Genomic DNA, 23,433 nt, shown 5'->3' with positions numbered 1-23,433 from the left:
GATCAGAAATATGAATGGTATGTGGGGATAGGGGCTTAATCTCCATCAGGATACAGGTTTTATTTTCACCAGTGTCAACATACTTTGTATTTGCAATTTTTAGACATTAAAAGCTTCAGTAGAATCACTGTGAATGCAGTTCTCTTATAATCTTGGTCAATTAAATATCTATATGTTTGATGTCATTTTAGAGGAAGAATTTGCAATGAGGAGATGTGTAAGGAGAAGTAAAACAAGTCACCTGAGTGCTTTTGATGCCTAAAAAACTGCATGTCTATTTATTTATTTATTTATTTTATTTTACATTTGTTGACCGGGCTAGTCTAACTGGATACATGTCCATTTTCAGCAGAGGCCCGGGGAGATAAGCTCCAAGAAAAGAACAGTTTATACAAAGAATACAAACAGCAAATAGATAACTATACATTCATAAAAACATTTTGATAACTATACATTCATCTACACTTGTTATTTCAGCAGCAGTAAGCATTAGGGTAACAACAGGAAGATTTTTGTTTCAGTCATTTGGAGCAACAGTTAGCAGAGACAAATATAAGCATTAGTCAGGGTAATATATTATGTCGAAGTACTTGACTCAGCACAGCAATGGCTATGAAGAGAGCAAAATATATACATTTTTAGAAAAGATAAAAGATTTGGAGTAAAAAAGGCTAAAGGGAAGGGGAGATTGTATCAGTCGGGCTTGTTGCATGGGCAAAGCCATTGGGATTTTAAGAAAGTTCTGAATTAGTTCCTGAAATGATGGGTGGATGTAGTAGATGTTAGTATAGTTGGGAGTTTGTTCCAACTTTTACCAACCGAGTTAGAAAACAGACAGTCCCCTGATTTGTTTTTAGATTTTAAGGTGGCTACCTGTAACCTATTTGCAGAACGTAGGGTTGGAAGGATTTTATAAGAATTGAGGAGGTTACTGAGTATAGGTGTATTTGTGGGATGGTGTAAGATCTTGTGGATAAAGGTGAGTTGCTGGAAGAGAAGCTGATTTTGTATTTCCAGCCAACCTAGTAGTTTTAGATTTTGGCAGTGGTGGGTTCTAAACAGGGCACCCGTGGCAAATCTGGCTATGTTGTTGTAAGAAACTGCCAGTTTATTTAAATTGCTTTTGGTTAGGTTTGTATAAATGGGGGAGGCACAGAGAAGGGTAGAAATCAGGTGAGTCTGAGCAATAGTAATCTTGGCTGCGGCTGTGAGAAATGGTTTGAGTCTATAAAGGAAACCAAGTTTTCTATTAACAGATTTAATAGTTAGGTTAATGTGTGTGTCAAAGTTGAGATTATTATCTATTGTTATACCTAGGAGTTTAGTGGTAGTGTCGGGAGTGATTACAGTACCATTATTAGATGTAAGTAAGAGATTGAGTGGAGGGGTCTTCTGTGTGGGCATAAACAGTAGTAGTTTTGTTTTTTTTGGGTTCAAGAAGAGGCACCGTTGGTGGAACCATTTTTCCACTAAGGTGAATACTGTTTGTGTCTTGTTTTGGAGTTCAGTTGGAGAGGAAGCAGCACAGATTAGCGTTGAATCATTGGCATATTGTATGCAGGTAGTTTGGGGAAGGAAGGTTTTCAGATCATTAATGAAAATACTGAAGAGGAGTGGACCCAGACTAGATCCTTGCGGGACTCCAAGAGTGATTGGGAGCTGCAGGATAAGTTGTTCTCCCAGAGCACTGCTTGATGTCTGTTTTCAAGGTATGAATGAAACCATTTTACTGCTTGAGTATCAATTGAAAGAGATTTGAGTATATTAGTTAGTAATTGGTGGTTCACCATATCAAAGGCTTTGGAGAGGTCTATAAAGAGAGCTGAAGAGAGCAGGTTACTTTTTCTATTTTTATTAATGCAGTCAGTAAAGGATAGGAGTGCAGTGGTAGTACTGTGGAAAGGCCTGAAATCATGTTGGCAGTCCACTAATAGGTTGTTTTCAAGGAGATGATGTAGTAGTTGATGGTGAATACATCTCTCCATAACTTTTGCTAGTGGTGAGAGGAGGGCTATTGGGCAGACATTTGAGAGTTAATTTAAGTTACCTCCCTTATGCAAGGGGATAATATGTGAGATTTTCCAGAGAGAAGGGATATAGGATTCAATAATGGTTCTATTTATTAGGATGGAGATTGGGTAGGCTAGTACTCCTGCTACAATTTGAAGGTATTCAGCTGGGAGGAGGTCAGCTGATGGTGTACATGGTTTTAATTTAAGACGTAGAGTGTGAATGAGGGATGTGGGAATGGGCTTGAGATGAAAGGTTTCCGGAAGATTGGTCAGTGGAGGAGATTCTGTGGTGATGACAGGTGGTAAGGTGTTAGCTAGGATTGGATGGTTTCAAAGATAAATTTATTAAAAGTGTCAGCAATTTGGTTGGGAGGGCTTTAAGTTAGGTTAGAAAGTATAGGAGTTTTGGAGTGAACTGGGCGAAGCAGTTTGTTGATTCCTGACCAGAGCTTTTGTGGGTTTTGCTGTTGGGTTTGTTGGAGTTTGAGGTAGTAGTTTTTTTTGTCGAGGACTATAGATCTTTTTGTGGCATTTCAAAGCTGTCTAAAGTTTAGGTGATCTATTGGGTTTTTTGTTTTCCTCCATTTGGACCAGATTTTATTTCTCAGTCTAATGCTGTGCCTAGTCTCATTAGAGAGCCAGGGAGCAGGTTTGTTTTTAGTTCTGACAGTGCATGAGTATATTCGAAGATTTTCAGAAATTTATTGTTAAAGAAAGAGACTGCTTCGTCAAGAGGCAGTTATTTTAGGGGTGACCAGTTGCATGGTTTGAGCTCTGCTTGGAAGTTTACTGGGTTGAAATTTTTTTTGTTACTGGTAGTTCTAAATGTTGTTTCATTGGGAATGGTGGTCTTTTTTCTAGTTATGAAGGTAAAAGAATGGTCACTAATTTCATCAGGAAGTATGCCAGTTTTGTAACTGAGGGGGTTGCTGTTAAATAGTATCCAATCTAAGGTAGTTTGTTTCTTGCTAGGTTTGTGGGTCCTGGTAGGGAATGTAATGGTTTGGAAAAAGCAAATAGGTTTATAGGAGTCATAGGTTTGGGAGAGGTACAGCCATTCCAGTCAATATTAAAATCACCAAGGAGTATGTTTTCTTGTGGGAGGGTCATTGAGAGCCAGCTAAGGGTATTTTAAAGCGTATTTGTTATTTCCTTGGGGGATATATGAGCAAATAATGTATATGGGTTTACTAGCATTTATTTGGAGCTTAGAGGTTAAAATCTCGAGATTTGTTGGTGATGGTGGATGAATATCTATTGAGGTGACCAACAACAGGAAAAAGCCACCAGCAGCAAAGAAACCAATAAACTAACCAGGCTGCTGAAACGCCAATAACTAGTCCCCAAAAAATGAAGTAAAAAGTTTATTCAATCCACATAGATAAGCGCTTTCGACTTCAACAGATCTACGAAGAACATTAAAATCCATGCTTTTTATAGGAAAACCTTAAAACATGTGACAATGCATCTCATGAATATTAAATAAAACAATCCATATACCATATGTACCACACATATAAAATTCATTAAAAATATATATATACACATTAACTCAAAATATCTATAATAAACAGGATATCCTTGTTACAATATTTCTAAATATTTCAAAATATCATAAAACACTGGCCCTGTACTTAAGTTCAGGTTTGATACTGATAGCCTCATTCAAACCTGGAAAATATGCTGCATTTAATTTAAACTGCCATTTGGATTCAGCCTTATGCAGTTTATTTTTCCAGTCACCCCCTCTTGGATCCATCTTGACCATCTCCAAAATCCCAAAAATAAAACTATGTGTGGGGTTAGCATTTATATGTTTGCTTAAAGCATTCTTTTCTTCTTTTTTGGAGATACAATAACAATGCTCATAAATCCTACGGTTTAATTTTCTCTCTGTTTTGCCGACGTAGAAACATGTGCAAACTTTACAAGTAGCTAAATATACTAATCCCGTGGATGTACAAGAACCGTAAACTAATTTAATCGGTATGTCATAGGGAGGAAATAAAAACTGTGCCTTTTCATTACTATAAGAACATTGTTCACAGCATCCACATTTATGCGTCCCTAATTTGATACCAGGCAGATGTGTTGTCTTATGAGCTAACATAAATTTTAAATTATTGTCTACTTTATAAGTAAAACAAGGTTCGGGTCCTATATATTTATAAATTTCCTGATTACATTTGAACATTGACCAATTTTTAGATATAATTTTCTTCACTTCCTTGGCAGTTTCCCCATAAGTAATGAACATAGACTGGGAAAAATCTTAGGTTCCTTTAGGTCTCTTATCCACTTCTTCAATTCCTGTACCTAGTAATGCCATATATTTAACATTCCATAATGAAAAAACTTCATCCTGAATGTTATTTACAAAATCGAGTGGATACCCCCTCTCTAAAAACATATCAGTCACTTTTTTGATTTCTTTTTCCACTAAATCTATCTTGGAACACATCCTAACCACCCTCACCATCTGACCCTTAACAATATTTCTTTTCACATGAGGTGGGTGGTTACTGGAATACTCCAGATAATCATTGGTGAAGGTAGATTTTCTAAAAATACAAGAAGAAAAACAATTATTAACATAATCCTTAGCTATGTTGACATCTAGATAATGTATTTCATCTTTGTTACCATTCCCTGTGAACTTAAAATAGGAACATATATTATTAATATAATTTAAAAAGGCGTCAAAAAATTTTACATCTTTCCATAAAATAAATAAATCATCTAAAAATCTAAAATACTTAACCCATTCACCATTAAATGGGGAAGTAAAAATGAATTGATTTTCCCATTCATACAGCATTAAGTTGGCAAAAATAGGGGCGCAACTATTGCCCATTGCCACCCCTTGAATCTGTTTATAGCATTCACCTTCAAAAGTAAAAACGTTGTTTTTTAAAATGATATCCATCAAATCAGTGATAAAATTTATCATCTTACCACCTAAATTGCTACGTCTAATTAAAACATCATTAAAAAACTGCAGGCCTATTGCATGGGGTATGGAAGTAAACAAATCTACTACATCAATAGTGGAAAAATAATAATCCTTCCCAAAGGAATCATTACTAAATTGTCTTAAAAAGTCCCATGAGTCTTTTAAAATATATTCAACTGGGGTTACTGAATTTTTTACTATTCAATCAATAAAAATCCCCAGAGAATTTGTTATACTATTTCTTCCAGAAATAATTAATCTATAAGGTGGATCCACAATATTTTTATGAGTTTTAGGTATCCCAAAACATACTGGAATAGTGGGATGTTCCACATGTAAAAAATTATACAGTTCCTCATTAATAACACCTTGTAACAAAGCATCTTCCAGGAAATATTTAATCTTCCTATAACTAATATTGATCTCATTCTTAGAAATAGTTTCATATTTATCTGAATCCATAAGTATACTAGTAATTTTATTGTTATAATCCACTTTATTTACAATAGCCATACCGCCACCTTTATCCGGTCTCATAAATCTCACTTCCTCATTATTCCTAAGTTCTTGCAATAGTTCTTTTTCTTCTAGGGTTAAGTTATGCTTTCTGTAAGAATATTCATGTAGCTTTTTGAAAATCTCTTGTTCAGTAACTTTCTCAAATGTATGTATTAAGGGTAAGAGAGGAGGATTCCAACAACTTTTTTTATAAATAATAGAGTTAGAATTTTCAAACTCTTTCTGATTGTCCTTAAATATACATTTAAAATTTAATTTTCTATTAAATAATCTAAAATCTGTTAAAATCCTACTAATATCCACTCTTCTTGATGGAACAAATTTAAGTCCTTTCATTAAAAGATAAAACAAATTCTTAGTAATAGGAAATGCTGCATAATTAAAAATTTTAAAACTTTTATACATAAAAATTATGTCATCAGACACCTTAATATCATCACTGTTCTCATTCATTATTGGTAACTGTTCTTTCTCCGAAGGGATGAATTCGTGGATCTGGGCCTTATCGCCCCGTCCCCTCTTTGACCTAAAAAAACATTATCTTGCCTGCTTCCATTCCTATTCATTAACCTTTCCGATCTTCGTAATGGTGGGAATTCAGAATCATAATTATTTCCCCCATTATTAAAGTTACCAGTCTCCCTACCTTCCTGTATAGGGCTAGAATTCACATTGTCATCAGTACCATAATAAGCTTTAGGAAAAACATATGCAATATCAGTCTTATATTCAAATTCGTCACGTGATAACTTTTTCTTTTTCCTAATGATATTATTATTTAATTCATTTTCCACTTTGTCAAAAATTATGTTATATCTATAAGCATATTGATTAAAATAAACATCATCCATAATGTTACTATTTAATCCATCCACCTCACTTAATAATGTACCAATCTTTTTGTTATTAATATTAATAATAAATTCCATTAATTCAATTCCATGACGATCAAACATTAATAATAAATCCTTACATTCGGGGTCTGTTTTTTTCAAACCATTTGGAAATTTGAACATTCTTAGTCCCTTGGGGACCCTTTTACAGTTTATGCACTCATTTAAATATGAATTGCCACACTGTAATGCTCTAATTTTATTCATTTTACTCTCAAGGGCTACTAACCTAAAGTCCATACTGTTTTTGTCCCTTGTAGGTGCATTACTGCCAAAGAAAGAATGACCACGACTAGTCCAATCTCTTAATCTGTCCATAGGTGCAAAAGAATTGCCAGGATTCGTTTTAGAATTCACCATACGAAATATATTTCCGTTTTCATTCTGTATCTCATTGCTGTCCTTATTAGAAGTTAATACCACTCTAGACAACGCTGCTAACCCTCCACGCTGGGAAACGCCATCTAAAACGCGTGCTTCAGCTGTCGTTGTAGCATTAGTACATGAAACCGGAAGTGCTGCTTCGTTAGAGTTCCCCTGAGCCCCAGAAGCAGCGATTTTACTCTCCAGGTTTTGATTCTGCAGTTGTAAAACTGATTCCTGCAAAACGGAAACCTTTTCCGTTAGGGCTACAATTAAATCGAACAAGTTGTCAGCGTTAGAGCCAGATTTCTGTCCACAAGGGAAATCTGGAAAACCCAAATCTTCTTCAAAAATGGGAGATAAATCATTGCTCTCCATCCTGAAAATATACACTGGTGTCTAGTAGGCGAGGCAAGGAAACCAACAACAGGAAAAAGCCACCAGCAGCAAAGAAACCAATAAACAAACCAGGCTGCTGAAACGCCAATAACTAGTCCCCAGAAAATGAAGTAAAAAGTTTATTCAATCCACATAGATAAGCGCTTTCATCGTACAGACTTCAACAGATCTAGGAAGAACATTAAAATCCATGCTTTTTATAGGAACACCTTAAAACGTGACAATGCATCTCATGAATATTCAGTAAAACAATCCATATACCATATGTACCACACATATAAAATTCATTAAAAAAATATATATATACACATTAACTCAAAATATCTATAATAAACAGGATATCCTTGTTACAATATTTCTAAATATTTCAAAATATCATAAAACACTGGCCCTGTACTTAAGTTCAGGCTTGATACTGATAGCCTCATTCAAACCTGGAAAATATGCTGCATTTAATTTAAACTGCCATTTGGATTCAGCCTTAAGCAGTTTATTTTTCCAGTCACCCCCTCTTGGATCCATCTTGACCATCTCCAAAATCCCAAAAAATAAAACTATGTGTGGGGTTAGCATTTATATGTTTGCTTAAAGCGTTCTTTTCTTCTTTTTTGGAGATACAATAACAATGCTCATAAATCCTACGGTTTAATTTTCTCTCTGTTTTGCCGACGTAGAAACGTGCAAACTTTACAAGTAGCTAAATATACTAATCCCGTGGATGTACAAGAACCGTAAACTAATTTAATCGGTATGTCATAGGGAGGTAATAAAAACTGTGCCTTTTCATTAATATAAGAACATTGTTCACAGCATCCACATTTATGCGTCCCTAATTTGATACCAGGCAAATGTGTTGTCTTATGATCTAACATAAATTTTAAATTATTGTCTACTTTATAAGTAAAACAAGGTTCAGGTCCTATATATTTATAAATTTCCTGATTACATTTGAACATTGACCAATTTTTAGATATTATTTTCTTCACTTCCTTGGCAGTTTCCCCATAAGTAATGAACATAGACTGGGAAAAATCTTGGGTTCCTTTAGGTCTCTTATCCACTTCTTCAATTCCTGCACCTAGTAATGCCATATATTTAACATTCCATAATGAAAAAACTTTCCTATAAAAAGCATGGATTTTAATGTTCTTCGTAGATCTGTTGAAGTCTGTACGACGAAAGAGCTTATCTATGTGGATTGAATAAACTTTTTACTTCATTTTCTGGGGACTAGTTATTGGCGTTTCAGCAGCCTGGTTTGTTTATTGGTTTCTTTGCTGCTGGTGGCTTTTTCCTGTTGTTGCTTTCCTTGCCTCGCCTACTAGACACCAGTGTATATTTTCAGGATGGAGAGCAATGATTTATCTCCCATTTTTGAGGAAGATTTGGGTTTTCCAGATTTCCCTTGTGGACAGAAATCTGGCTCTAACGCTGACAACTTGTTCGATTTAATTGTAGCCCTAACGGAAAAGGTTTCCGTTTTGCAGGAATCAGTTTTACAACTGCAGAATCAGAACCTGGAGAGTAAAAACGCTGCTTCTGGGGCTCAGGGGAACTCTAACGAAGCAGCACTTCCGGTTTCATGTACTAATGCTACAACGACAGCTGAAGCACGCGTTTTGGATGGCGTTTCCCAGCGTGGAGGGTTAGCAGCGTTGTCTAGAGTGGAATTAACTTCTAATAAGGACAGCAATGAGATACAGAACGAAAACGGAAATATATTTCGTATGGTGAATTCTAAAACGAATCCTGGCAATTCTTTTGCACCTATGGACAGATTAAGAGATTGGACTAGTTGTGGTCATTCTTTCTTTGGCAGTAATGCACCTACAAGGGACAAAAACAGTATGGACTTTAGGTTAGTAGCCCTTGAGAGTAAAATGAATAAAATTAGAGCGTTACAGTGTGACAATTCATATTTAAATGAGTGCATAAACTGTAAAAGGGTCCCCAAGGGACTAAGAGTGTTCAAATTTCCAAATGGTTTGAAAAAAACAGACCCCGAATGTAAGGATTTATTATTAATGTTTGATCGTCATGGAATTGAATTAATGGAATTTATTATTAATATTAATAACAAAAAGATTGGTACATTATAAAGTGAGGTGGATGGATTAAATAGTAACATTATGGATGATGTTTATTATAATCAATATGCTTATAGATATAACATAATTTTTGACAAAGTGGAAAACGAATTAAATAATAATATCATTAGGAAAAAGAAAAAGTTATCATGTGACGAATTTGAATATAAGAATGATATTGCATATGTTTTTCCTAAAGCTTATTATGGTACTGATGACAATGTGAATTCTAGCCCTATACAGGAAGGTAGGGAGACTGGTAACTTTAATAATGGGGGAAATAATTATGATTCTGAATTCCCACCATTACGAAGATCGGAAAGGTTAATGAATAGGAATGGAAGCAGGCAAGATAATGTTTTTTTTAGGTCAAAGAGGGGACGGGGCGGTAAGGCCCAGATACACGAATTCATCCCTTCGGAGAAAGAACAGTTACCAATAATGAATGAGAACAGTGATGATATTAAGGTGTCTGATGACATAATTTTTATGTTTAAAAGTTTTAAAATTTTTAATTATGCAGCATTTCCTATTACTAAGAATTTGTTTTATCTTTTAATGAAAGGACTTAAATTTGTTCCATCAAGAAGAGTGGATATTAGTAGGATTTTAACAGATTTTAGATTATTTAATAGAAAATTAAATTTTAAATGTATATTTAAGGACAATCAGAAAGAGTTTGAAAATTCTAACTATTATTTATAAAAAAAAGTTGTTGGAATCCTCCTCTCTTACCCTTAATACATACATTTGAGAAAGTTACTGAACAAGAGATTTTCAAAAAGCTACATGAATATTCTTACAGAAAGCATAACTTAACCCTAGAAGAAAAAGAACTATTGCAAGAACTTAGGAATAATGGGGAAGTGAGATTTATGAGACCGGATAAAGGTGGCGGTATGGCTATTGTAAATAAAGTGGATTATAACAATAAAATTACTAGTAAACTTATGGATTCAGATAAATATGAAACTATTTCTAAGAATGAGGTCAATATTAGTTATAGGAAGATTAAATATTTCCTGGAAGAAGCTTTGTTACAAGGTGTTATTAATGAGGAACTGTATAATTTTTTACATGTGGAACATCCCACTATTCCAGTATGTTTTGGGATACCTAAAACTCATAAAAATATTGTGGATCCACCTTATAGATTAATTATTTCTGGAAGAAATAGTATAACAAATTCTCTGGGGATTTTTATTGATCGAATAGTAAACAATTCAGTAACCCCAGTTGAATATATTTTAAAAGACTCATGGGACTTTTTAAGACAATTTAATAATGATTCCTTTGGGAAGGATTATTATTTTTCCACTGTTGATGTAGTAGATTTGTTTACTTCCATACCCCATGCAATAGGCCTGCAGTTTTTTAATGATGTTTTAATTAGACGTAGCAATTTAGGTGGTAAGATGATAAATTTTATCACTGATTTGATGGATATCATTTTAAAAAACAACTTTTTTACTTTTGAAGGTGAATTCTATAAACAGATTCAAGGAGTGGCAATGGGCAATAGTTGCGCCCCTATTTTTGCCAACTTAATGCTGTATGAATGGGAAAAATCAATTCATTTTTACTTCCCCATTTAATGGTGAATGGGTTAAGTATTTTAGATTTTTAGATGATTTATTTATTTTATGGAAAGATGTAAAATTTTTTTGGCGCCTTTTTAAATTATATTAATAATATATGTTCCTATTTTAAGTTCACAGGGAATGGTAACAAAGATGAAATACATTATCTAGATGTCAACATAGCTAAGGATTATGTTAATAATTGTTTTTCTTCTTGTATTTTTAGAAAATCTACCTTCTCCAATGATTATCTGGAGTATTCCAGTAACCACCCACCTCATGTGAAAATAAATATTGTTAAGGGTCAGATGGTGAGGGTGGTTAGGATGTGTTCCAAGATAGATTTAGTGGAAAAAGAAATCAAAAAAGTGACTGATATGTTTTTAGAGAGGGGGTATCCACTCGATTTTGTAAATAACATTCGGGATGAAGTTTTTTCATTATGGAATGTTAAATATATGGCATTACTAGGTGCAGGAATTGAAGAAGTGGATAAGAGACCTAAAGGAACCCAAGATTTTTCCCAGTCTATGTTCATTACTTATGGGGAAACTGCCAAGGAAGTGAAGAAAATTATATCTAAAAATTGGTCAATGTTCAAATGTAATCAGGAAATTTATAAATATATAGGACCCGAACCTTGTTTTACTTACAAAGTAGACAATAATTTAAAATTTATGTTAGATCATAAGACAACACATTTGCCTGGTATCAAATTAGGGACGCATAAATGTGGATGCTGTGAACAATGTTCTTATATTAATGAAAAGGCACAGTTTTTATTACCTCCCTATGACATACCGATTAAATTCATTTACGGTTCTTGTACATCCACGGGATTAGTATATTTAGCTACTTGTAAAGTTTGCACATGTTTCTACGTTGGCAAAACAGAGAGAAAATTAAACCGTAGGATTTATGAGCATTGTTATTGTATCTCCAAAAAAGAAGAAAAGAACGCTTTAAGCAAACATATAAATGCTAACCCCACACATAGTTTTATTTTTGGGATTTTGGAGATGGTCAAGACGGATCCAAGAGGGGGTGACTGGAAAAATAAACTGCTTAAGGCTGAATCCAAATGGCAGTTTAAATTAAATGCAACATATTTTCCAGGTTTGAATGAGGCTATCAGTATCAAACCTGAACTTAAGTACAGGGCCAGTGTTTTATGATATTTTGAAATATTTAGAAATATTGTAACAAGGATATCCTGTTTATTATAGATATTTTGAGTTAATGTGTATATATATATATATATTTTGATGAATTTTATATGTGTGGTACATATGGTATATGGATTGTTTTATTTAATATTCATGAGATGCATTGTCACATGTTTTAAGGTTTTCCTATAAAAAGCATGGATTTTAATGTTCTTCGTAGATCTGTTGAAGTCTGTACGACAAAAGCGCTTATCTATGTGGATTGAATAAACTTTTTACTTCATTTTCTGGGGACTAGTTATTGGCGTTTCAGCAGCCTGGTTTGTTTATTATCTATTGAGGTGACCTTCAATTCAGATTTAAACAGTAACGCCACCCCATCACCCTTTTTATTTAGACGGTCATGTCTAAGTATGTTATACCCTGGTGGAATTATATCATTGTCTTTAGTTATGGGTTTGAGCCAAGTGTCAGTAAGGCATAAGATGTCAAAAGAATAGGTGTCTAATAGGGCATGAAGTTGTGTAATTTTATTGTTTAAGCTACGTATGTTAAGGTGGCCTATAAAGACAGAGTTTGGGCTTTTGGTGGGGTTATTAGAAGGGGACATGTTAGCTAATGAGGAATCAGTTGTGGTAGTGTAAGGACCTGGGTTTGGATGAATGTCACCATGTTGGAGTAGACCTAGATGAACATTATGTTTTAAGTTTAAAGAGTTTAAGGAACATAGGGTATTCTTTTTTGACTTGGAAATACTTAGTATGGGATAGTCTGTGAAACTGTGGAAGAAGGTAGGAAGATGAGGATGTTATATTAATATGGGTGTGAGAAGCTGTAGAAGAGAATGTGCTTGTTTGCCTTGTAGGGTGTTGAAATCTAGTATGGCTTAAGGATTCATAGCAGGTTAGGCTGTAAGATATTAGTAGAGAGGTAAGACATATAGACCAGAGGAGAACTTTAAAGTGTATTGGCCTGCTGGGGCTATTCATTGTGAGGTACATTGGAAAGGTTAAACAAGTCAATTGGGGTGTAGAGTAGGCCAATGAAGGGTGGAGCTGCTGAGGGGAAATTAGGTTGGGGAAGGGAAAACAGGAGTTAACTATTTAATTGGTTAATGGGATGATGTGGGTTATTGGTTGGAGGTGTGGCTATGGAGGTATAAGGGCAGGTGCTGTGGGGGTGGGTGAGATTTGGGGGTAGGGTAGGGGAGCGGAGTGAGCCTGCAGGGTGAACGGAGCGGGTAGAGCCAAAAGAGATGAAAGGAGCCAACAAGAAACAATCAGCAAGCAGAGAGCCATTAGAAGGAAAGAAGGCAACAGGGGTAGAAGATGGGGTCTTAAATATTTAGATAGAAAGGATAAGCAAGAAGTCCACTGGGGTTAAGGAACCAGACACTGGGTACCCTTTTACAGACAGAGCTGAAGGCTAACTTAGGTTAGGCTGGGACTAGGTAACACACTAGTAATGGGCTGCAAGAAGTATCAACATTTGGTTATGGGCCAGCAAGGGAGTATACTGCCATCCAGTGGCCAGATTATGAGCAAACTGCGGGATAAGGAAGGACAGACTAGGGATTGGGATAGGAAAAGTAAAGAGATAATATGGCTGTATTAGGCTGCTGGCAAACGTACATTTGGAAGAGAATAACAGTAATCTGACAAGGCACTACAGGGATATTAGTTCATAGTACAGGGTTACATATACTTTAGAAAATCCTAGGTAGTGGGTACGCTGATGTGGGTAGGAAGCACTGTAGGATCTCCTTTATGTGGTTTACATTCAGAGGCAGGATGCCTGGAATTTAGTAGAATAGAGGGAGACACCAGGGATAACACGGCTGTAATTGAGACTTTAGAAAATCCTAGGTAGTGGGTAGGCTGAAGTGGGTAGGAAGCACTGTAGGATCTCCTTTACGTGGTTCACATTCAGAGGCAGGATGCCTGGAATTTAGTAGAATAGAGGGAGACACCAGGGGTAACACAGCTGTAATTGAGACTTTAGAAAATCCTAGGTAGTGGGTAGGCTGAAGTGGGTAGGAAGCACTGTAGGATCTCCTTTAGATGGTTCACATTCAGAGGCAGGATGCCTTAAATTTAGTAGAATAGAGGGAGACACCAGGGGTAACATGGCTGTAATTGAGACTTTAGAAAATCCTAGGTAGTGGGTAGGCTGAAGTGGGTAGGAAGCACTGTAGGATCTCCTTTAGATGGTTCACATTCAGAGGCAGGATGCCTGGAATTTAGTAGAATAGAGGGAGAAAACAGGGGTAACATGGCTGTAATTGAGCAACGAACGGAGCCAGCAGCCTAGGGACATATAGGGGTGGAAAGGATAGGAATGATCTAGCTTATTACAAGCTCCTCAGTTTATGAAGAAGGATTAGATTGCATATACAGCATAAATTAATTGTAACTAGCCAAAATATTAAGTTCCTACACAAATGTTTCCTTATGCTTACCGCCCGCTGTTTCTGCTGAAACTCCTTTTCTCTCTCCAGTCTGTACTGCTCGATTTCTGACTGGGCTTCTTCTTTAGCTTGTTTCAGCCTGCGGGCCTTTCCTAGGTAGAGTGGAAGAAGGAAGAACAGGAAAGTAAATTAAAGAAAAGTGAAAAACAACGCAGGAGAGAACAGAGATGTAGAATGAACATGACTGGATAAGAAGGAAAGCAACTTCATGAAAATAATAACAGTGAAAAAAACAGAAGAGAAATAAATAAATAAATAAGAAAATGGTGGATACTGAAATGTTACAGAACTGGGTGGAAGAATAGATAAAGTGAGAGAGAAGAAGAGGGAAGCTACTGTAGCTAGCAACAAAATTTACAAATTGGAAATACTACAAGAGAACGTCCATTTTGACACATATTTTTAATATTTAATCTAAATATACTCAACGAACATGTTCCCAAACAGAACTAAATGAGTCAAATCAAACCTAGCCCCATATTTGTGCAAAAATACCAAACTGCTAATGACAGCAAGGGACAAGTCCAGGAAAACGTGGCTACATAATAGATCTCCTGCTAACCTGTGATAACTTAGACAACTAAAAAAAAATGCCAAATATCACTTTAGAATTGACCAAAAAACTTTTACGCCAAAGTACAGACTCCAAGCTAATCATATGTTTCTCTGGATTTCAGTGAAAAACTACTCAACCCAGGCAAAAATCACACAACCTCCACTCCCCCACCAGCACTAACAGGATAACTCAATTTAATGATCACTTCCTACAGCCAGTCACTGCAACCAAATGTCAGTCCTAACCTGATGCCCCCAGTTCTATCACTAATATCAGGAAACCACTTTTCACACCAGTTTCTATCATTAAAAATACCTCCATAGGTTAAGGCATAATATGAACTTAAAATCTTTCATATCTGAGCTGAGGCAACACCTTACACACCTATGGCTCTGCTCCTATACCATCCCTGGCTAAGGCCAATTCTTTTAAACCTGACCAAAGATCTGTCCCCACTACAATTTAATATTCACATCTAACTTACTTACTTATATACTCCATATCTCTTATCTCAGCTACCTCATAAGCATCTTAAAATCCACCTCCTCTGACATCATTCCTAACAACCTGTTGCATCCTTCCCACATAGGTGATAACCCCTGACCACAGCTAGCCTACTGTTCTGATGATATTCTAATCCAGGAGCTGGAAACTTCCTAAATTATTCTAATTATAGCATGCACAACTAATCTACCACCGTCCCATGATAAAATATTACAAAAGAACAGACTTGTGTGTATAATATCATATTGTACCTGCTTCGTGTTATATTAGTTTTTTCTATACTACTTTTGTATTCATATTTGTATATTACTGCTGTACCCAAGTCTGACATCCTTCAGTGTTTGCTATGCTTTCATTATATATTATTGTCTACAGTCCTTTTTATTGTCAGTGTAAGTAATTACTGTAATTTCATGTGGAGTTTTTATCCCTGAGGCCTCTGCTGAAAAAGGAGTTTCATGCCCGGTAGGACTTTTCTGTAAAGCAAAGCAATAAATAAATAAATATGAACAGGTTAGAAAAACTATGTTTTCTGCAATGCATAATTAATATTTAACACACAATCCCCTTGTACTCTTCCCCTGCTCTTTCCATGCATAATTAGTATTTAACATGCAGTCCCCTGGTACTCCTCTCCTGGCCCGTGCTCTTCCAATGCATAATTAATATTTAACACACAGTCCCCTGGTACTCCTGTCCTGGCCCCTGTTCTTACAATGCATAATTAGTATTTAACACACAGTCCCCTGGTACTCCTCTCCTGGCCCCTGCTCTTCCCATGCATAATTAATGTTTAACATCCAGTTCCCTGGTGCTCATCTCCTGGTCCCTGCTCTTCCCATGCATAACTAATATTTAACATGCAGTCCCCTGGTACTCCTCTCCTGGCCCGTGCTCTTCCCATGCATAATTAATATTTAACACACAGTTCCCTAGTACTCCTCTTCTGGCCCCTACTCTTCCCATGCATAATTAATGTTTAACATCCAGTCCCCTGGTGCTCATCTCCTGGTCCCTGCTCTTCCCATGCATAACTAATATTTAACATGCAGTCCCCTGGTACTCCTCTCCTGGCCCATGCTCTTCCCATGCATAATTAATGTTTAACATCCAGTCCCCTGGTGCTCATCTCCTGGTCCCTGCTCTTCCCATGCATAACTAATATTTAACGTGCAGTCCCCTGGTACTCTCTCCTGGCCCGTGCTCTTCCAATGCATAATTAATATTTAACGCACAGTCCCCTGGTACTCCTGTCCTGGCCCCTGTTCTTACAATGCATAATTAGTATTTAACACACAGTCCCCTGGTACTCCTCTCCTGGCCCCTGCTCTTCCCATGCATAATTAATGTTTAACATCCAGTCCCCTGGTGCTCATCTCTTGGTCCCTGCTCTTCCCATGCATAACTAATATTTAACATGCAGTCCCCTGGTACTCCTCTCCTGGCCCGTGCTCTTCCCATGCATAATTAATGTTTAACATCCAGTCCCCTGGTGCTCATCTCCTGGTCCCTGCTCTTCCCAAGCATAACTAATATTTAACATGCAGTCCCCTGGTACTCCTCTCCTGGCCCATGCGCTTCCCATGCATAATTAATATTTAACACACAGTTCCCTAGTACTCCTCTTCTGGCCCCTACTCTTCCCATGCATAATTAGTATTTAACACCCAGTCCCCTGATACTCCTCTCCTGGTCCCTGCTCTTACCATTACTAGATGGCATGGCTGACAATGCAGTAAAGCAGTGAGACCAGACACTATCATCAGTGGCTTTTAGACTGGTGGACTGAACACCACTGTGAGGGCTCTGCTTAAGGGTGGCAAAGGCCACAACACATGCCATATTACCAGAAAACACCCATCCAAGTCCCTTTATCAAGCACTCATTACTTATATCCTACCTATTTGAAAACACTTCCCTTCTGATCTACACTACATAGTGGTATGGCAGAACAAAATTCAGTACTGCATTGCCAAATCTTCTTTACTAGTACTGCACTAAGAATCTCATGTAATAGTACAGCACTAAGGCAGCAGTTCTGCAGTGATGAATCTGCATTCATAGTACTGCACCAATGAATCCTCTTAGTAGGACTGCAATAATGAATCCCTTAGTAGTACTGCAGTAATACATTTCCCTTACTACTTTTGCAGTATGGAATCCCTCTTAGTAGACCTATACAAATACATCTTACTATTTCTGTAGTCATGAATCCCTCATAGCAGTACTGTGCACTAATGAGTCCCAGTTAGTAGTACTGCAGGAATGAATCTCCCCTAGTAATACTACAGTAATGACTCCCAAATTGTAGTACTGTAGTGTTTAATCCCGCTTAGAAGTACTGCCAGTAATGAACACTCCTTGGCAGTACTACACTAAGAATCTCCCTTAATAGTTCTGTAGTGACGAATCACCCTCAGTAGTACTGAAGTGCTTAATCCCATGGTAATGCTGCAGTAATGAATTCCTCTGTGGTGCTATAGTAATGAAACACGAATCACCCTCAGTAGTACAGAAGTGCTTAATCCCATGGTAATGCTGTGGTAATGAATTCCTCTTTGCAGTGCTATAGTAATGAAACTCCCTTAGTAGTGCTACACTAGTAAATCTTTCTTCAGTAATGAATCTTCCTTTGTAGTGCTGTACAAATGATTCCCATTGATAGTGCTGCAGTAACAAATCCCTCTTAGTAGTGCTGTATTAATGAATCTCCCTCAGTAGCATTACAGTAATGAATCCCCTTTACTTGTGTTGCACTAATAAATCTTTCTGTATTGATGAATCTTTCTTTGTACTACTGCAATAATGAATCCCCCTAGTAGTACTGCACCAATGAATCTCCTTAATAGTATTGCAGTAATGAATCTTTCGTAGTAGTACTGCACCAATGAATCTCCTTAGTAGTATTGCAGTAATGAATCTTCCATAGTAGTACTGCACTAATGAATCCCCTTAGTAGAACTGCACTAATGAATACCACTTAGCAACGTTGCATTGACTTTCCCTTAGTAGCAGTGCATTGATGAATCCCCTTAGTTGTATAACACTAATGAATTCTTCTTGTTAGTATTACTCTAATGAATTCCCTTAACAGTACTGTACTAATGAATATTGCTTAGCAATGCTGCACTAATGAAGCCCCTTACTATAACAGCACTAATGAATCTCCTTAGCAGTACTGCACTAATGAAGCCACCTTAATAGTATTACTCCAATTAATTCTCCTTAATAGTACTGCACTAATGAATCCCCCTTAGTAGTACTGCACCAATGAATCTCCTTAATAGTATTGCAGTAATGAATCTTTCGTAGTAGTACTGCACCAATGAATCTCCTTAGTAGTATTGCAGTAATGAATCTTCCGTAGTAGTACTGCACTAATGAATCCCCTTAGTAGAACTGCACTAATGAATATCGCTTAGTAAAGTTGCATTGACTTTCCCTTAGTAGCAGTGCATTGATGAATCCCCTTAGTTGTATAACACTAATGAATTCTTCTTGTTAGTATTACTCTAATGAATTCCCTTAACAGTACTGTACTAATGAATATTGCTTAGCAATGCTGCACTAATGAAGCCCCTTACTATAACAGCACTAATAAATTCCCTTAACAGTACCACACTAATGAATCTCCTTAGCAGTACTGCACTAATGAAGCCACCTTAATAGTATTACTCCAATTAATTCTCCTTAATAGTACTGCACTAATGAATCCCCCTTAGTAGTACTGCACTAATGAATATTGTTCAGCAGTGCTGTACTAATGAATCCCCCTTAGCAGTGCCGCACTAATGAATATCGTTTAGCAGTGCTGCACTAATGAATCCCCCTTAGTACTACTACACTAATGACTTTCCCTTAGCAGTACGACCCTTATTAGTAATACAATGATGAATCCCCTTTTACTGTACTGCACTAATGAAGCCCCTTAGTAGCACTGCAGTACTAAATCCCACTTAGCAGTATTGTACTGATGAATCTCATTGACAAGTGCTGCAGCTATGGATCTAGTAGTAGTACTGCATTAACAAATCCCCTTATATTTCTTCTGGAATGACATTGCTGCCCTATGGATAGTTTATCTGATACGGGTGACTAGCTGTCCAGCACCTGATTTCACTTGTCATACCCAGGTCTCCAGTAGCAAAACTCATATGCTAGCAGGTAAGCCAAGACTGGAAGGATATCAAGTGGAGAGGACAGCAGCTTGCTGTGGTGTGGTGTATGTGCTGGGACACTACACATGACATCTGTTGGCAACTGTGTACTGAAATACATTATCAGTTTCTGTTACATTTCAATAAGTATTCTAACTTGTGTCTAGTTGGGAGATTGAACCAGATGAATCAGGGCAAACACAGTTTGTAGCCAACAGCAAGTAAAACTGAATTATATTCTCAGCTGACACCAACTGATTGATACAGTATGTAAGCATGTTTGCTTTTCAGTAATAATTAAGCTTAGCTAGTTGTAGGACATAATGATGAGTTACAAATAAGCTATAGCCTGCTAAACATAGCCTACCTTTAAAGTGTTACTACCTGACTCTGAGTAAATCACTTAATTAGACAACTGCTGTTGGCCACCCTTGAAAAGAAAGTTATGCCTGGTGTAATAATAAGTACACTGCACTTCAGAAACAGTTTCTACAACTCACAAAAACACTAAAAGCAAATTTCTAATCTGACTTGCTGTGTGTGTGTGTGTGTGTGTGTGTGTGTGTGTATGTATGTCATACCTCTTGGCTGTCCAGATTTTTGCCTCATATTTTTGGTCAGTTCCTTGTAAAATTTGTGATTTTCTGGATTTCTGTGGTGAATCAGTAAAGATTGAATTTGCTAAATAATGACAGGCATTTGAGTTTCAGACTTCATATCATTCAGAAAAATGCATGGTAACACACCACCTTTTAGTTTAGCAACTTTCTAAGTTTGTAAGAGCAACATTTAATATTTACCCCTATTTCTTTCGCTTTGTCCAGATTTTTTTTTTGTGCTAAGGGCTTGTGTGTGTGTTTATAAAACAAACCAGCAAACAGTGTCTGTGTGGAGACAGAAAGACACTCTTACACACATGTACATTACACAGCATACAGTCGAGCAGGATGATGAACAGAATGAACTGTGAACATCTATATTCATTATTTCATTAAATCTTAATATTTTAGGAAAAAGACACTTTAGCCCTTAGTAGGCTAACAGTTACCTGTAAGTTATAAAGGTTCTAAACTGCTGTCAGGGTCAGAAATGTAGGCCCCAAACAAGAGTAAATTAGAATGGTGAGCAATATTTATTTTAAACTCCCGTTTGCTCACTCAAATTCTTGTAATCCCAACAAGATTTACTAGTTAGAGGTGAGTCAGATTTAGTGGGAAATATATTGTCATGGCTACAGTGACTTATCATAACGAAACAGCTGTTGGTCTTTCAGTTTATCATTTCAGATAAACAGAATTGTTCTCTCAGAGTAAGCATTTTCCATTATTTCCTCAATTTGAATTAATTTATACTCTTGAAAAGCCCTCAGCCAAGGCCTGAATGTACGAACAGTTAAGCAATCACAAAGATACTCTTGCAAACAAATATAAGGTATACATGATGCAGCAATATACACTGAACAGATTTTATCTCCATGGATCACAAAAGGAAAACACAGCAGACTAATATTAACTAACATAAACCTGACTGATTTGTCATGATGTAGCTGCACAGAATTAAGAGACAGACATCAGTGATGTGCTCCAAATCTAGAGCTAAGGATTTCCTTACCCCTCCCTGCCTTTACAAATCCCTAGTAATAATATCCTTAACGTTTACAGTAACGGTTGTGTTTCCAAGGATAACTTCAGATTAGAAATATACTTTATGTGCTCACACACGATACCAAGTTTATGCAAACAGTCTCAACATGAATTTTTTATTTACTATGTGGAACATGATTCGTTATCATGATTAATTATATGTGACCTGTTTTTCTTCAGAATAAACAATCTATAAAAAATGTAGAGGTGACCCCTTATATGTCACAACCTCATTAGAATTAGAAAGACACCACCATGCTGCCTGATATGATAATAAAATATAACATTATTCAATCCAGGGAAATTAAGCATTTTATTTTCTAAATATAAAGGCAAAAATATAAAATAACAGTTCACAGCTTGCAGAATTCAGCGCGCTAAGAAAATACCCCCTAACAGCATTAAAGGATTTGAATATAAAATATGTCATGCATGGTGAAGAATGATTTTACCATGGTGTTACTGGTATGCAGTTAATATCCAATACGAACATTAATTCAATGATATTCTCAAAAAATTAAGGCCACCACCCTGCACAGAATCTGTTTAGACTGTACTCCTACACTTGACAGCTGAGATGTGAGGATAGCTGTGTTTCACTACATATATACAGCATCCCATTGCACTGTAAATCATCCTATGCCAGCTGATTTAGGAGGAGCCAAGAAATAAATATGAAAGACAACAACTGCTTACGCTTCCTGGCTTCTGCGACCTTCTCTGCAGCTCGTTTCTCGGCTTGTAGAAGCTGCTGGATTCCCTGTGACTGACTAGCCATCTTTCTCCTTTATTATGTCTGTGTTTGCTCCTTCTCCCTGCAGATTGTCAGGTACCACTGCCCTTCAACAAGGGGGTTGCTGCTGGGTCCTAGTGCCCTTCCATTTATAATACCAAACAATTCATTTCATTATGCAGTGGGGTAGATTAGATTTAGTTAAAGAGATAGTCACATTTCATTAGTAAATGAACATGGAAACTCAAAAGTTCTGTGAAGAAATTACCTACCATGTTGTCTTCCAAACTACACTATACTATATAAATATATACGTGTGTGTATGTGTATGTATATGTATATATATATATATATATATATATATATATATATATATATATATATATATATATATATATATATATATTTGTTGGTTAGATAAGAAATGCCCTATTATCTTCCAAGAACTGCAACCTCCTTCTGTGACTATGGCATCGTTGTAAATAAAGTATGAAAGATATCACTCTATAAATTAGTATGCATATTTATTATATTTCCAAGCAACAATAAAAGACCCCTTTTTTATAAGTACTCATCTTATGCCAGCAAGGTATTCTAGGACTAAAAAGCCTTGATTTAGGACTGAATACAAGAGATGTTGTTGAAACTGCAACATATGCCAGCAGCTATATTTCTGGAACATTTCTTAATTTACTCAGAACACTCAATTACCACATGCAATACAATGACTGACCTTCTGGTAGCTTTTTAGGGAATGCAGTCACAGAATACATCTAGTGAGTAGAAGATGAAACTTAAATGCCTGAGACATACCATATAAGACATTACAGTTTTAATGTTGTTGAGAAATAAGAACAAATATTACATTGGTTAGGTTACATGATATATAGCACTATATGTAAAGTATGTTTGTTATGTTAATATACTTTGCTTTTATATGAATGTAGATTTGTCTATGTCACAAGTGATAATTCAATAAAGGTGTTTGGAAAAAAAGAAAAAATATTAACACAATGACAGCTATTTCATTTTATTCAGGAACCCATAACAATTGTTGCACCATAACCAAGGCTGGTGCAGCGGTTAGCGTTGTTGCTTCACAGCAAGAGGTTCTCCGGTTCAATTCTTGGCTAGGGTGCCTTCTGTGTGGAGTCTGCATGTCCTCCCTGCATTTGTGTGGGTTTTCTCCAGGTGCTTTGGTTTCCTCCCACATTCCAAAGACATGCATCTGAAACATTTCTCCCTGGGCCTCTGCTGAAAATGGGCTTTGTTCCATTTGGACTTTCCTGGTAAATAAATAGTAATAGAATTGTAGGCAGAAACACAATAGCATACTATGTGTACCTTTGAAAAATACTTTGGGTAATGGTGGACAAGGAAAAACAATTTCTTAAATGTCCG

At 36.4% G+C, this 23,433-nt stretch overlaps 1 protein-coding gene across 1 annotated transcript in view; it reads right to left on the bottom strand.

Annotated features, from left to right (window-relative positions):
- Positions 1–22,143, bottom strand: part of ATP6V1G2 (ATPase H+ transporting V1 subunit G2) — a 97,694-nt gene extending 75,551 nt beyond the window's left edge. Inside the window, exons 1-2 of the mRNA XM_044083273.1 lie at positions 21,996–22,143; positions 14,431–14,531 (exon numbers count right to left, since the gene is read on the bottom strand). Coding sequence (XP_043939208.1) covers positions 14,431–14,531; positions 21,996–22,077 — 183 coding nt within the window. The 5' untranslated portion in view covers positions 22,078–22,143. The remainder of the gene's footprint in view (positions 1–14,430; positions 14,532–21,995) is intronic.
- Positions 22,144–23,433: the final 1,290 nt, after the last annotated feature.

The sequence above is a fragment of the Protopterus annectens genome, chromosome 9.part0 (genome assembly GCF_019279795.1).
Source record: "Protopterus annectens isolate FY-2018-M chromosome 9.part0, PAN1.0, whole genome shotgun sequence".
NCBI classification, from domain to species: domain Eukaryota; kingdom Metazoa; phylum Chordata; order Ceratodontiformes; family Protopteridae; genus Protopterus; species Protopterus annectens.
Note: the sequence above shows the minus strand (reverse complement) of the source record. Positions and strands in the feature narration are given on the sequence as shown.